Genomic DNA, 13,928 nt, shown 5'->3' with positions numbered 1-13,928 from the left:
TTCCCATAAGCTTTGGGAAATCCTGGGCAGGGACAGTGCAGGGAACATCTGAGAGTAACCTTGGAGTCTCAGCCACTGCAGGTGGGGGAGGACACAGGCCTGAGAGGGGAAATGATTGGCCTGGGGTCCCAGGCTTTGGCCCTCAGAGCCCCGGACTCTCTATTTTGGCTTCTCCCCCAGGGCCTCCCAGACCATCGGGGGCCTCAGGAAGAAGTATCTCCTCAAAGGAAACCCCCTAGCGTGGCACCTCCCTCAGGGATGGGGGCCCAGCCAGGGCCTGTCCCTGCACAAAGGGGTGGCTGGTTTCCTGACTGGAGGAGGAAGAGCCCTTGAAGCCCCCTCCAGCTCTGTCTACCACACAGGGAGGCCCCCACTGAAGGAAAGAGGCAGCACTGACTGCAGCCCATCGACAGGAGGCTGGCGTCCGGGGGGTCTCTGCCCCGCCCCGCCAGACCAAGTTTGGGACATCTAGTGGGAAGTGGGGTAGAAAAGCTCCATGAGCTCAGGAGAGCAAAGGGGACCCCCCAGGCAGCAGTGTCTCCTCCTCAGCCCCTCTGCCTCCCAATGAGCGGGGGGAGGCCCAAGCCCCAGCTTCCCTGGAAAGCCAGAGCCCCCAGGACCAAGGCAGGGTGAGGATGGCCTGAAAGAAGGGAGGAAGTCTCCATCTGCAGAGGAGCTGGGAGGGGGCAGGCTTACAAGCAGCTCCCCGTAGGAGGACAGAAGGCCGGCACCATAGGCTTTCACAGCTCCATTCTGTTTGCAGAGCCCGAATTCCACAGTGAACCAGTAGAGCTGGGAAGAGGAGACCCCGCCCAGAGAGCTGCTGGGAGCCTGCCCCGGCCTGTGGGGCCCCCCTATACACACACACCTGCCCCTGGCCTGTGAGACCCCCCACATACACCTGCTGGGAGCCTGCCCCTGGCCTGTGGGCCCCTCCCCCCAACCCTGCTGCTCTGCCCTCAGACTCAGGGGTCCCTGAAGGTAAGGGCCTGTTTCCCCCCCTGCCCACCCCTTTGCCATTTTATGCTAAAGAGGAGGGGGTGGAGCAGCCCTGGGCCCTGCCCTCCAGGGGCCTCCAGTCTGGGACAGACAGGACTCACTTTCTCACTATGGGAGTAGAGAGATGGATGGAACTTTCCTATGAACTGATTTGCAGAGTGGAAGAAGACTCCAGCTGCAATCACTGCCCCCAAACGTCATGGAGAAGCCAGATCTCCCCATTGCAGCCTCCGTGAGGCACCCCAGCCCCACCCCAGCCAGGCCGACCTACCGTGGATAACTTCTCAATTTCCTCATCAGTAGCACCAAGGGAGGCAAGGCCGATGTCCTGGGAAGGGGAGCCAGAGGGTGACACCATGAGTCTGGGTCACTGCCTGCTTCTCCCCCCTCCCTCCAGACATCCCTGCTCTTGGAAAGGTGCCAGGCAGGCAGTGCGGGGGCTGTGGGTGTGAAAGCCAAGAGGGGAGGACTCACCTGGGAGAACTGGGCAAAAGTCCTGTCTGCCAGCATGGGCACGTGCCCCAGGAGTTCATGACAGCAGTCCCTGTACTCAGCACCCGCCCATGGATGCCCAGAAGGGAAAAAGAAGCAGACAGGGGCTGGTGAGAGAGCTGGCCCGTCTGTCTCCTTGGGACATGCCTCCCCACCCTCTGCCTTCCGCTGGCTGGTCCCAGGGATGGTTGCTTCCTTTGGGGTCCTCCCCCCTAAGGTTCTGCCTCACATTCGAGGCTCTGGCCTTCCCAGCCCTGTCTCACCTGCTCCCTGTGTCCAGAGCACCTCCTCACTCCTTAGCTAATGCCTGACCTCTACAGAAGCACAGCCTGTTTGACACTCCCTCCAGGAAGTCTGACCCCAGGCGTCTGTGACAAGTGTCCTTGTGGGCAGCTGCCTCCCCAGGCCCTCACCAGGTGTGACCCCCCCTGGGAGCCAAGGGAAGGGGACCTGGCCTTACCTACCCCTCACCCAGCATCCCCACTGCCTAAGCAGGGTTTGTTGGCTAAAACTGAATCGGATCCTATTCTGCACCCCCACCCCACCCCAGACCAAGGGAAAGCATTCACTAGGTGTATGTGAGAAAACTGAGCCACTCTCCAGGCCTCGATTTCCCCATCTGTCAGTCCCATGAGATGAGGAGAGCAAGGTTTGGGTGGAGAGGAGGTGGGAATGGAGGCATTATCCTACCTGGGGATATACCTATATATACATATACCTATCTGGGGAAGGCAGGCTCCTCCCTGGGCCTTCAGGAGCACCTGGGGCCAGAGAGGGTGGGGTCAGGGAGGAGGCTCTGGAATTCTGGGACCCCAGGACAGGGACAGACTTGGGGCTGGGCTTGGGGGTGGTAGGAGCCAGCCCCTACTCACGGCTCTGGGGAGTGCATGGGCGAGGAGGCATGGCGGATGTATTGAGTGCATTGGAACACCCTGAAGGCCAGGCTGGACAGGAAGTCCCGGGCAGAGAGCAGGCCGGCCACCGGCCGCAGCTGGAACCCTGTCCTCTCTGAAAGGGCAGGAGGGGACAGGTTGAGAGTCCAGGCGCAGCTGGCCCTGGGCCCTGCAGGTTCTCCTCACAGCCCTAGGCAATGAGGAAGAGCCCAGCTCTCTCCTGCCCCAGCCTGGCTGCTCTCCTCACTGTCTCCCCTGCCTTTCTCCTGAATCTGCCCCTCCCTCTCTCCACTGGCCTACCTCTCCCAGGAGGCCTCCCTGGGAGACTCTGGCCCATATGAACCCTTCCTTTCTTGGGACTCCTGGGACTCAGATCTTCTGGCCCCCTGGAGGCCCTCTCTTCCTGCCTCTGGACATTATACCTCTCTCCCACGGGTCACAGACTGTAATAGGCCTCAGGAGGCAGACTGTCCCCAAAGTCAAGCCTGTGGCCTGCTCATTCTCGAGCCAGAAGGCCCTTCCCTTTCAGCCCACCTGGCCACAACCACCTGCCTCACACCCAACATACAAGCTGTCCCTGGGATTCTGCCCCTACCCTTTAGAAAGCGGGAAACATCTTCCAGCTGGGGAATGCTGTTCTCGCTGTAGCCACAGAACCTTTCCAGCAGCTGGAAGGCTTCCAGGTGCTCCCGGCATGCATGGGTGGGATACAGGCTTTTCAGGGTGCTGTAGACCTCTCTCCTGAGGAGGGAGCAGGGATAGAGGGGCATGAACCAGGGGAGCCCCAGGGAGCCCAGACACGGACACAGGTGAGCCCCACTTTATGTAAACCCGTAGTATGTAAAACAATAAAGGATTCTATATCTGCACTGTGGCTGCTCATCACCCATTTACAATGAGATTCTAGTTACCAATTAACTACCAACTTCTCTTGCAGAAGGAGAGGGAAAGCTGAGGCAATAAAGATAAGACAGGAGGCAAGAATGAGGTTAATTGGGCTCTCCTCATCCATTCTTCCATCCATCCTTGCCTATACCCCCCCACGCACTCAGCCAGCCACCCAGCCACCCAGCCACCCAGCCACCCACCCAGCCACCCAGCCACCCATTCATTATTCATCAGACAAGCCCTTTGTCCCCAGGAGATTCTGCTCCTCATCCCCCCCCCCCCCTGCTCAGCTTCCTTACCACTTCCCTACCTTATTCTAAGCCATCCTTCAAGGCCCAGCTTCTCCAGGAAGCTTTCCCTGATCTCTCCTGTCCCCTTGAGCCCTGTTTGCCTTCTGGCCTCACAGAGAACAGTCCTTGGGGCTTGAGGCCCTTCCTGATTACCCCAGCTGCTCATACCCTCCCACCCCACCCCAAATTCCTGTGTCTATGTTTTGTGTTCACTCATTGTCAGGGCTCATTGTGTCCACTGCCAAGAACATAAGGCTGTGTTTGCTCTCTGGGTTCCTCCCAGGCAGGATTCGGCCTCATGAGCCAGGTCCTAGTGCTGGGTGCACAGAAAGCGTCCAATAAAGGCTGATAGTTTGCTGACCATTTCTTCCATCTTGCCATAATGCTTCCTCCAGCTCCCAGAGCTCCCTGAGAGACCATCAGCCCTAAATCTCTCTGGCTGCTGGCCTCTCCCCTGAGCTGGGCTGCTTCTCTCCAGCTTGCTCCCCCTCCTCTCCCTTGGGCTCCCCCTGGACCCCTCCCTTACCAGGTGGCGATCTCCTCTGCTGTGTACTCCACACGGGGTATCGGCTCTCCCCTGAAAGAGCTCAGGGTCACTTTGGTCTGCTCCACATTCCCCAACAAAGCTCCCCAAAGTCAAGGCCCCTGCTTAGATCAGATGGCCTCTAAGACCCTGCCCCTCATGCCCCAGCTCAGATGTTCTGCAGTTGGCACAGAATGCCGGCAGCAAGAGGCAGATGCTGCCCCACTGTGTCTCAGCTGTGTGACCCACTGAGAGCTGCCCTGTGCAATGCCCAAGCCCCATTCAGGAGATTAAGATGAGATCCTCGTCTCTCACATGGCCAGCCACCAAGAGCTCTGGACATGCCCTTTTGTGGCCTACTCAGTGAGCCTGTGGTCATCCCAATGTCATGTCTGTCTATGAGGGGTCTCTTACTCTGTATGTGTCACTGTCTGAGGCCAGCCTCTCTTAGACCCTAGCCTGCCACTTGGCTCGGGCCCCTGCCATGACTTTGGCCTCAGGATGGTGGTGGAGGGAGACTCTAGGGTGCCAGGGTCCCTGGGGATGGCAATGGGGGTAGGAGGGGAGCTGGACTGGCTTACTGCTTATATTGGAAAGCGATTTCTGCTATTGCCTTCCTCCTCTGGCGATAGACCTGGTCAGAAAATCCCTGCAAAGGAGAGGAGAGAGGGAGCTGGTCAGGGTACCGGCTCCTGGCCCTGACCCCAGGGCTGTCTGCCAGACCCCCATTCTCCCTGCCCACCCACCCTCCCACCACACCAAGGTGCTGACTCACAGGGTGATCCAGGTCAAGGTCAGGGTCAAACTTGGTGACCAGGTGGTGGCATTTATCCAGCTCAGAGATCTTTCTGGGAAACCAGTGAACTTCACAGAAAAGAGGCCTGATTAATTCTACAGATGCCACCTGCTTCTGTGTGGCTCTCTCTGCCCCTGCCAGGTGGATGGAACAGGGGCAGCCCAACTCACCCAGACAAGAAGGGTTCCCATCTCTATGGGACTGATCTCAGCAGCCCTGTGGGGGCTAGGGAAGGGAACATCCCCCTCTCCTACAGCAGTCCTCCTTCCTCTGCCAAGCCTCCCCTCCCCCCAGCCTGAGGAAGGCCCTCAGGGCACTACTGAGATGGCAGGAGTCAGGTCTGAGAGCCAGCCAGCCACAGTGGGTGCATGTTTGAGCCCAAGTAGTGCCCAAGAATTGGTTGTTGCCACAGAGGAGAGATCCCGGGTCACCCCCACCCTGGCTGCAAGCTGCAGGGAGCAGGACCCCCTCCATGGACAGTCCAGGAAGGGGTGAGTGGGGGGTGTTCCTCATCTCCCAAGGGGTTATGTGAAGAAAGCCCTTTGTGACAGTGTACTAATAACAGAAGGGTGAAGCTGTGGGCCAAAGGGAGGGAGCTAGAAGGGATATAGGCATTCTAGCTGGTGCCTTCTGGGGACAGTATGACCTTTCTGTCCTTGCCCCCACCTTTTCTGTCTAACTCAGAGGAAAAAAGGGAGGGAGGGAGGGAAGAAGGGAGGAAAGAAAGAAGGGGGAGGGAGAGAGAGAGAGAGGGAGAGGGGGGGGGGGGGGAGAAAAGGAGACAGAGAGAGAGAGGGAGAGAGGGAGGGAGAGAGAGAGAGAGAGAGAGAGAGAGAGAGAGAGAGAAGGGAGGAAGGGAGAGCACACAGCCGGTGGGGGGCTCCGGGGCCCAGGACTCACTCTTGTCTTCCTTGGTGCTGCGCACCTCATCGGAGACCCTCCGGACCGAGCTGAGCAAGGTGTTCAGGTCGCCGCTGTGGACTTCACAGCGGACGAAGTACTCGAGCTCCGAGGTCCCTTCCCTCGGCTTTCTGCTGGCCCTCGTCTCCAGGTGATGGATTTTGGCTTCGAACGTCTCGTGGAGGGGAGAGGAGGAAGGGGTCACTGAACACTTTCCCGCCCCTCTCACCTGCTTTTCTCAGCTGCCCAGGACGGGGCCGGGGACACCGTCCGGCTGCGAAAGGAGGAGCCCCAGGTCCGCCAGCCGGACCTCTGCTTTCTCCTCTGTATGAAAGGTGTAATAGCCTGCTCCCGACCCCTTCTAAGGGCAGCTGGAGTTACCTTTGGAAAGCGAGAAAGGTTTCCCGACCCCTTTTTTTACAGGACAGGAAACTGAGGCTCCAAAAGGGAAAGAGACTTGCCTATAAAATGACGCCAATAGCGCCCATTTTGGGGAACGCCCAAATTCCCGAGGGGAATCCCCGCAGCTGGAAGGTCCGTCTATTGTCAGCCCCATTTTACAGATAAGGAAAGCGAGGCTGGGATAAATTAAATGACTTGGCTAAGAACAGAGCCACTCTAGTGTCCGAGGTTGGATTTAAACTCGGGTCCTCCTGATTCCGAGCCCCTGCCCGGCCGGTAAAAGGAGCTGGAGAACCAGAAAGTGTCAGCCAGCTGGGAGGGGTGGGAACTGTGCAGACTGGGGTCCTGCCTGTCTCCACCCTCTCTGCCTCTGCAGGACAGCGACACGCACAGACTAATAGCTACCCCACCCCCACTATTCCGGCGATCCCAGATTGACGAAGCCTTCCTTACAAAAGCCCAGTGAACAGTACAAGCGTCATTATCCCCATTTGACAGATGGGGAAACCGAGGCTCAGAGATGACTGACTGCCCCTGCTGCTCTCAGAGCCAGAGCCCATAACCAGGTCTCTGCTGATGCTGGGACTGGGATCAAGGCACTGCAAAAGAGTGAGCCATCCTCCCACCCACACCGTAAGAGTCCAAGCAGTGGGGGCAAGAGGGGAAGCCGGGGGTCGAGCTTAGGGGAGCAGGGGAATACACTGCACTTGAGTTCCATCTCTGTGATCTGTGTGACTTGGGCCTCAGTCTCCCCCTCTGTAAAATGGACAGATTGGTCATGATGGCCTCTTCTAGACCTGCCATTTGCAGGCTGGTCATGAGCCTCCCTCATGGTAGTTTTGAAGGGGCTGGGGGCTGTCCAGGGCAGGGCAGAGTGAGCTCAGAACCCACTGCTCTGGCCCCCACCCCAGCCCATCCAGGCTACACTCTTCCTCCCACCTGCCGGCATTCATCACATCAATCTCTGGTTAATTTGACAGTCACTATCCCATTAGATGCTCTGGCCACACCCAGGGGCCTGTGGCTGACTGGCAAATGTCATTGCAAAGTGGGGGAGGGGGGCTGGTCTGTCCACCAGGCACTGCCACCTGCATAGCCCCAGGCTGTGGGATCGATCCCAGGCTTCTGCTGCCTACCCAGACCCACACGCAGACCCACATGCTCTCCCTCTCTCCTCTCTCCCCCCTCTCTCTCCCATCTCTCTTTCTCTCTGTCTGTGTGTCTGTCTCTCTCTCTGTCTGTGTCACACATACTCTCTCACATACACAGATACACACTCACACACATAAAGATACACACTCTCTTAAATACACACACAGACACACCCGTACTCTCTTACACACAGGTACTCACATACACACACAGACACACACATGCCTCTCTTCCCTTCCCAACCTGCCCCACACCTCCACAGCCTCCCTCTGGCCCTGAGAGGTGGGCGTTTCCCCTCCTCCTCCCCCTGGGCTCACAGGATGGACATTTGTCCTGCCAGCCCTGGGAGCCAGTGCAGGAAGGAGGGAGGGCTAGGTGTGAGTACTGTCTTGTCCACTTACCAACAGCTCCATGAAATCCTTCATCCAATTCCCACAAAGCCTTTTCTTTCCAGACCCACAGCTCCCAGTCAGTCAAAACCCTCTGGCCCCTGCCCTTGCAGAGAGAAGCCTCAGCCAATGAAGCCCAAGACTTAGAGGAGCTGAATTCAAATTCTGGCTCAGCTGTTGTGACCTTGGTCAAATAGACTCTCAATCCAGGGTCTCAAGTGCCAGAGAGGAAAGAGCTGCTTTGGATGACCTGCCAAGTCCCTCCCATGCTTAAACTGGACATCCTCTGGTCTGATAGCCTTCAGTTAGGGAGGTTGTTCACCTAGCCATGGCCTGACCCTGGCTGTGATCACAGACCAGGCACCTCCCAGGTTGGCCCAAGCCCACCACAGAACCACATAGCCACCTGTGCCCAGCTCCCACTGAGCCAGTGAGAGCCCCCACTCCCTCACCTCGAACACTTTCAGGGCCCGGGACAATGATGTTGATTTGGCTGTCTTTAGGGTGAAGAAGAGGTTGAGAAGGGCCTTCCCATCCTTCTCCTCAAAGACGATGGTGTCCAGGGGGTCCCCGGAGGCCTCTGCTGCTGCTGCCGCCACGGCTGCCTCTCTTTCTTTGCGGGCATCTTCAATGAGGCTCTGCCGCCTGCCAATGAACCTTGGGGACTGGACCAGAATGGAGTGGGGTCAGCAGCACAGTGGGCTCCAGACCCTGCCAGCCCCACTCTGGGACCCAGGGGAGAAATTCACCATCTTAGTGGGCATGGGCACCAAGTGGTGGGGCAAAGGCCAAGTGGGGAAGAGCTGAATCACACTTGGAGTGTCCCTCCAGCCTTGGGTTCTGTGGTCAGAGCTCCCCAGGCCCACCTGAGGAAAGGCCGGGTCCCAGGGAGCCAGACAGTGCCCACTCTCCTCTGCCCCTCACAGTACGGGATGAGCCAGGAGCCAGCTGCCCCAGGGACCCAAACTGGGTATTTCAGGTAAAAAAAAAGTCCTTTCTGGGATCTCCATGATTCAGCTGGGCCATCTACACTGGCCAAAGTGACCAGCTGGTCACCTGATCCCTATGTCACTCAGGGCCTCCCAGACACTGCTTCCAAGTACATGGTGCTGGGGGACCAGAGGACCTACCTGGGGGATGCAGGTAGGCATGAGCACCAGCTTCCTAATCCTCCACTCCACACCTCAGTCCCTTCACCTCAGGATCCACTCAGTCCACCTCTCTGTAAGCTCTCCAGGGGCCCAGAGAGGTCAAAGGAGGGCTGCCCACTGACCAAGGAGGCAGCTCAGTTACAGATTTGGGGGGTAAAAGGATCCTAGGGCAGGGAGGGAGCTTGGAGCCCCCCTCATTTGGCAGATGAGGAGACTGAGGCTCAGGGAGGTAGAGGGCTGGACCGAGGTCCCCCAGATGGAAAGAGAGAGAGCCCAGTCATCCCCCAGCACAGCTGTGGTCTCAGGGGTGCTCTTCCTCCTCCATGCAGCCCTCTCCCCATGGAGGTGAGTTCTGGTCATCAAGAAAGGCTCCATCAAGAGCTGGTGCATCGCCAGGTTTGCCAAGGCAGCCCTGAGAGTTGGGTTCTCCTCTACGGAGACTGGCAGAGAGTGGCCAAGCCTTGCCCCGGTCACTCAGCCCAGTTCAAAGAGGCTTCTCCTTTCTGCCTCAGTGCCTTGACCAAGTGAATATATTCCAGTGTGGAATCGATGTCTTCACCTCCCCATTTAACTAGTCAACCCATACAGGAGAGCTGCCAAATCTTCCTCCTCCTCCTCCAGGGCTCTGGAAGTCTGTGTCCAGACATGGGTGGGAGCCCTGGCCAGCCTCTCCCCCCAACTGGGGAGGTAATGGGCTGCGTGACTGGGTCCAGAAGCCTGACTCTGAGGAGACTGAATTTCTCCTGTTTCTGTGATCAGCTGGGCAGCAGGAGCATGAGCAGCCCTTGAGGGCCCCCCCACCCCCTAGATAAAGCATTTCAGCTCCAGCCCTCAGCCTGTCCCTAACCGCATTAGCTGGGAAAGGGTGATAACAAGCCTGGAAGGGAGGGGGCAGACCTAAGCTGGCCCTAGTGAGGGGAGTGTGGATGGCGCTGGCAGGTGGCTGGTGCCTTCTCCACCAGGGACCCCTCAAGGGGCTGACCTAGCCTGCCTGGGGAGGGAGTGCTCACATCGGCCACCAGGTTCAGAACGAGGACTTGGAAAGGCAATCTGGGTGTTCTTTCCAGGCCACCTCTCTGAATGTTAGGCAGTGACACCCCGCCCCCCCAGGCTCCTCATGCCCTAGGGGGCTGCCTCTCCCACCCCTGCCCACTCTGGGCCCCCTTAGAGGTAACTTCACCTCGACTGTGAGGGCCTGGGCCTCGGTTCAGTCAGAGCTCAGAGCCAGGCTCTTCAGCTACGGAAGGGGAGGTCTGATTTCACTATAGATGAGTAAGAATAGAGGCGACTTGCCCGCCCTTCCCCTCTCTGGATCTCCATGGTGCCATTGGTCTAAGGTGCCTTGGGTGGGTTGGGATTTAGGGGCCCCTCCCAACTGGATGTTCTGGGATCCCGGGGGGTTTATGGAGGGCCATCCCAGCTTGGCCCCAGGCTTTAGGACACCCCTGAATCTGCTGGTGATGCAGACCAGAAGAAAGTGGCCTTTGGTAGAGTGCCCTCCCCCAAACAAGGCAGCTGCTTCTCTGTCCTCTGCTCAGGGGAACAGAGGAACTTCCTCAGGCTCCATCCCCTCCCCTCCCCATGGCGCCCACTCCCTGTGGGACTATGGGAACTTCATTTAGCCTCTCTGAGAGTCAGTTTCCCCATTTATGAAATGAGAGATTAGCCCTCACTCATTTCTTTTGTGACATTCTGAGGCTGTAGCCTCCAGGCCCTGAAGGTGGGGAATGGGCTTAGGGGACATGTTGACAGAGAGGGGGCCCCTCCCTCTGATCATCACAAGGAACAAGGGGAAAGCCACATGAGGAGCCCATCAAAGGCTTGCATCAGTCAATGACTGAGGACAATCAGAGCCCCAGGTGTCCTGCCCAGCCTAGGAGCATGGCATGCCCTGGCTAGGCAGGTTGGTCAAGGTCTCAGAGGCCCCTATGCCCCCGTGGTGGCCCGTACCCACTCACTGTGTCTTCCCTAAGGAGAGAGAGGAGGTCCTGGCTAGGGGAAGCAGGCAGACAAACCCTGAGCAGAGGAGTGTCAGTGCAGAAAGCACTTCTCTGCCATGTGCCAGGCCCCATGCTGGCTGCTGGGCACACCGAGCCCTTGCCCAGCTTAGATCCCAGGCGTGGAATGCAAGAATGCCCACTTCTCCTGCTCCTTGCCACAAGGCTGGCCAGGCTCCTTCTCGCTCCCCCAAACACTAGAAGCTGATGGTCCACAAATCACCCTCTAATTAGTGCGTGTGGAAACTGAGGCCCACAGAGAGGGTGTGACTTGCTGAAGCCCTTCCAAGTGATGCCAGCCTAGGGAAGGTCAGGACCAGCGGGCTTTGTCCATTCTGCCACCTGGCTTCCCTGAGTCCTTCACATACACTTGGGTCCCAGCCCCAGCCCTGCCTCCAGCTCAGACCTATTCCCTTCTCTCTGGGCCTCAGTTTCTTTCTCTGTAAAATGGGGGGAGGGGTCAGACAGCTTGATCTGTTACATCCTTTTTAGCTGATCTATGTAGTCTGGGATTCTTTGGGTGCACACACGAGTTGTGACAGACACAGAACCCAGACCCCTCACCACAACCACACAGACACACCCAGGCTCAGAGGGACACCCTCCACCCCATCCATATCACCTTAGGTGGTAGGCCCCCTGAAGCTCCTAGGAGAGGCACTGGGGCATCCTTTGGCCCCTTAGCCTCATGGCTCAGCATCCCCATGCCGGGGGGCGGGGGTCAGGGATAGGAGCAGCCCAGGAGATCAGGAGCCTCCCCCAGGACCTGCGCTGCAGCCCTTACCATAATGGCCTCTGCCTGTTTGGAATCCAGCTCGGACACTGCCCTGCGGAAGCCCTTGGCTGGAGGTGTGGAGGTGTTCGGCATGGGCATGGTGCCAGCGGGCTGTCCGTCTCTCGTCCGGGGTCTCCGCTGTTGACTCCCCTCTCCCAGGCAGCCTCTTTATAGGCAGGGCTGACGTCACAGCCCCTTTCAGATCCCCCGCTGGCTCCCCCCACCGCCACCTCTCTGGCCCCCCTCCCTCCCTGGCTCTCTGGTTCTGCACTGCCTGAGGGAGGGAGGAAGAGGGGGCCAGAGATGAGAGCAGGCTTCTGTTCTATTAAATCTAATTGCTCCCAAGATTGCAGACACTCGCCTTTAGAAAACGAGTTATCTGCTTCTCCACCGTCACCTCTGAATCATCCCCTAGCCTTGGAGAAAGCTGAATGAGCCAGGGTGGGGGCGGAGGGCTCTGGTCCTCACCCGCTGGCCCCTGCCAGCCAGGGCTACCCCCCAGGGACAGGGCAGCCATGCCTCTTCTCTACCCAGGGCCCCACTGAGACAGGACAAAATATTGGAGGCCTGCTATCCAGGCTTAGGGGAAAGGTGCCGCTTCTCCCAGAAGGGAAGGGTGGAGGCCTCACTGCAGACCCTTTTGGACACTGGGGTCCCCCTGACTCCCATCTCCCATGTTCCCTTCTCCAAAACATGGGTCCAGTGAGGTCCTGGGCTCCCTTTCCCAGAGCTTCTCCCTCCCCATGGCCCTACCAGGTAGGGAAGACATTCCCATGGTCTAGACGAGCTCAGAGACGCCAGGTGGCTTCCCCAGGGTGACCCAGCTGTTGAGCATCCAGCCCTGGCCAAGACTCTCCCACGGCACCGTGTGGAATCCCAAGACTGCTCACAGAAGGGGGAGAAATGCCCTGTGCTAGAAGGGCCAAGGTCGGGGTTCGGGTCTCAGCCCTTCATCTCACCTGCTGTGCGACCTTGAACAAGACCATGGCCTTCTGAAAGGGGCTGACAATCCCGAGTCTTCCTTCCAGGGGTTCACGGGTGAAGGGCAATGGGATCTGTCTCTCTGGCCTCAGTCTCCCTCCCCTGAAATGGTCCCATGATCCCCTGTGCATCTCCAGCCCTTACACCCATAGGATCCCAAGGCCTCTGTGGGAGCTCCCTGATGCCTGCCTGTGTGAGGAGAAATGGGGGGGGGGTCCACTTAAAGCCAGCTCAGGACTGGTCTTCACTGGGCATTGAATGTGATTCGGCCCAGAAAGATGAGGGAGTGACCACTTTTCCTGGGAGCACGCCCACCATGCAGTGGGGTATCACCTGACACCCAGGCGACGGGAGGGCAGGGAGGATGACTTGGACAGAAGCGATGACTATGGAAACATGTCTCCCAGGACACTGGGGACACGGCAGGACAGAGCTCCTCCCCAGCACTCGGAAGGATGCGCGCACCATTTTCAGTCCCATCGTGGCCCTAAAAGGCACCTGGGCAGAACAAGCCTGTGTGTGCAGTAGGTCTTGGGTGCAATTCCCTCTGTGGCTGGGATCATGTGCATTGCTGAGCCCCCTTCCCTGATCAGCCCCCACCCCAGAAGGGACTTCTAGCTGCCCCAACATCCAGGGCCCATTAGGCAGAAAGCCCAGGTCTGCTAAATGAGAGACCCCAGGAAAGAAAACTGGGAAGGTGGCATGGGCAGGCTCCAGGGATCTGGGTGCGAGGATGGACTCTGCCCTTCCCCTTCCCCCCCCCCCCCCCTGTTCCTCCCCAGCCAATGGAAGTTTGGTTTGGAGGTTCTCTAGTGTCCCCCCTGCCCCAGGCCTACGGGGAACCCCTGTTCCATCTTTTTTTTTTGTGGGTGGGGGGGGGGGGGTGTCTGTGTCTGTGTCTGTGTGTGTGTGTATGTTTGTGTGTCTGTGTGTTTTTGTGTGTATCCCTGTGTGTCCCTGTGTGTATGTCTCTGTGTCTGTGTGTTTGTGTGTGTCTGTGTGTCCATGTGTGTCTGTGTGTGTCTGTCTATATGTGTCTGTGTTTGTGTGTGTGTCCCTGTGTGTATGTCTCTGTGTCTGTGTGTTTGTGTGTGTCTGTGTGTCCTTGTGAGTCTGTGTGTCCATGTGTGTCTGTGTGTGTCTGTGTCCCTGTGTGTCTGTGTGTATGTCTTTGTGTCTGTGTGTTTGTGTGTGTCCATGTGTGTCTGTCTGTCTATATGTGTCTGTGTGTCCCTGTGTGTCTGTGTGTTTGTGTGTCTGTGTGTCCATGCCTGTCTGTGTGTTTGTGTGTTCGTGTGTG

General features: G+C 58.1%; 1 protein-coding gene across 2 annotated transcripts in view; it reads right to left on the bottom strand.

The window, feature by feature from the left end:
• The window catches only part of TH (tyrosine hydroxylase), a 13,754-nt gene extending 2,008 nt beyond the window's left edge, over positions 1–11,746 (bottom strand). The window contains exons 1-11 of one of the 2 annotated variants that reach the window (XM_069107297.1): positions 11,645–11,746; positions 8,177–8,389; positions 5,782–5,956; positions 4,861–4,949; positions 4,667–4,734; positions 4,089–4,139; positions 2,980–3,125; positions 2,364–2,499; positions 1,474–1,543; positions 1,271–1,327; positions 697–792 (exon numbers count right to left, since the gene is read on the bottom strand). In XM_069107297.1, coding sequence (XP_068963398.1) covers positions 697–792; positions 1,271–1,327; positions 1,474–1,543; positions 2,364–2,499; positions 2,980–3,125; positions 4,089–4,139; positions 4,667–4,734; positions 4,861–4,949; positions 5,782–5,956; positions 8,177–8,389; positions 11,645–11,746 — 1,203 coding nt within the window. The remainder of the gene's footprint in view (positions 1–696; positions 793–1,270; positions 1,328–1,473; positions 1,544–2,363; positions 2,500–2,979; positions 3,126–4,088; positions 4,140–4,666; positions 4,735–4,860; positions 4,950–5,781; positions 5,957–8,176; positions 8,390–11,644) is intronic. The other variant, XM_069107298.1, reaches the window with a different exon arrangement.
• Positions 11,747–13,928: the final 2,182 nt, after the last annotated feature.

Source organism: Petaurus breviceps, unplaced genomic scaffold (assembly GCF_028583685.1).
Source record: "Petaurus breviceps papuanus isolate PSGF00001 unplaced genomic scaffold, PetGlider_PUasm1.0 89798, whole genome shotgun sequence".
Classification (NCBI taxonomy): domain Eukaryota; kingdom Metazoa; phylum Chordata; class Mammalia; order Diprotodontia; family Petauridae; genus Petaurus; species Petaurus breviceps.
This window is presented reverse-complemented; position numbering and strand designations above follow the sequence as displayed.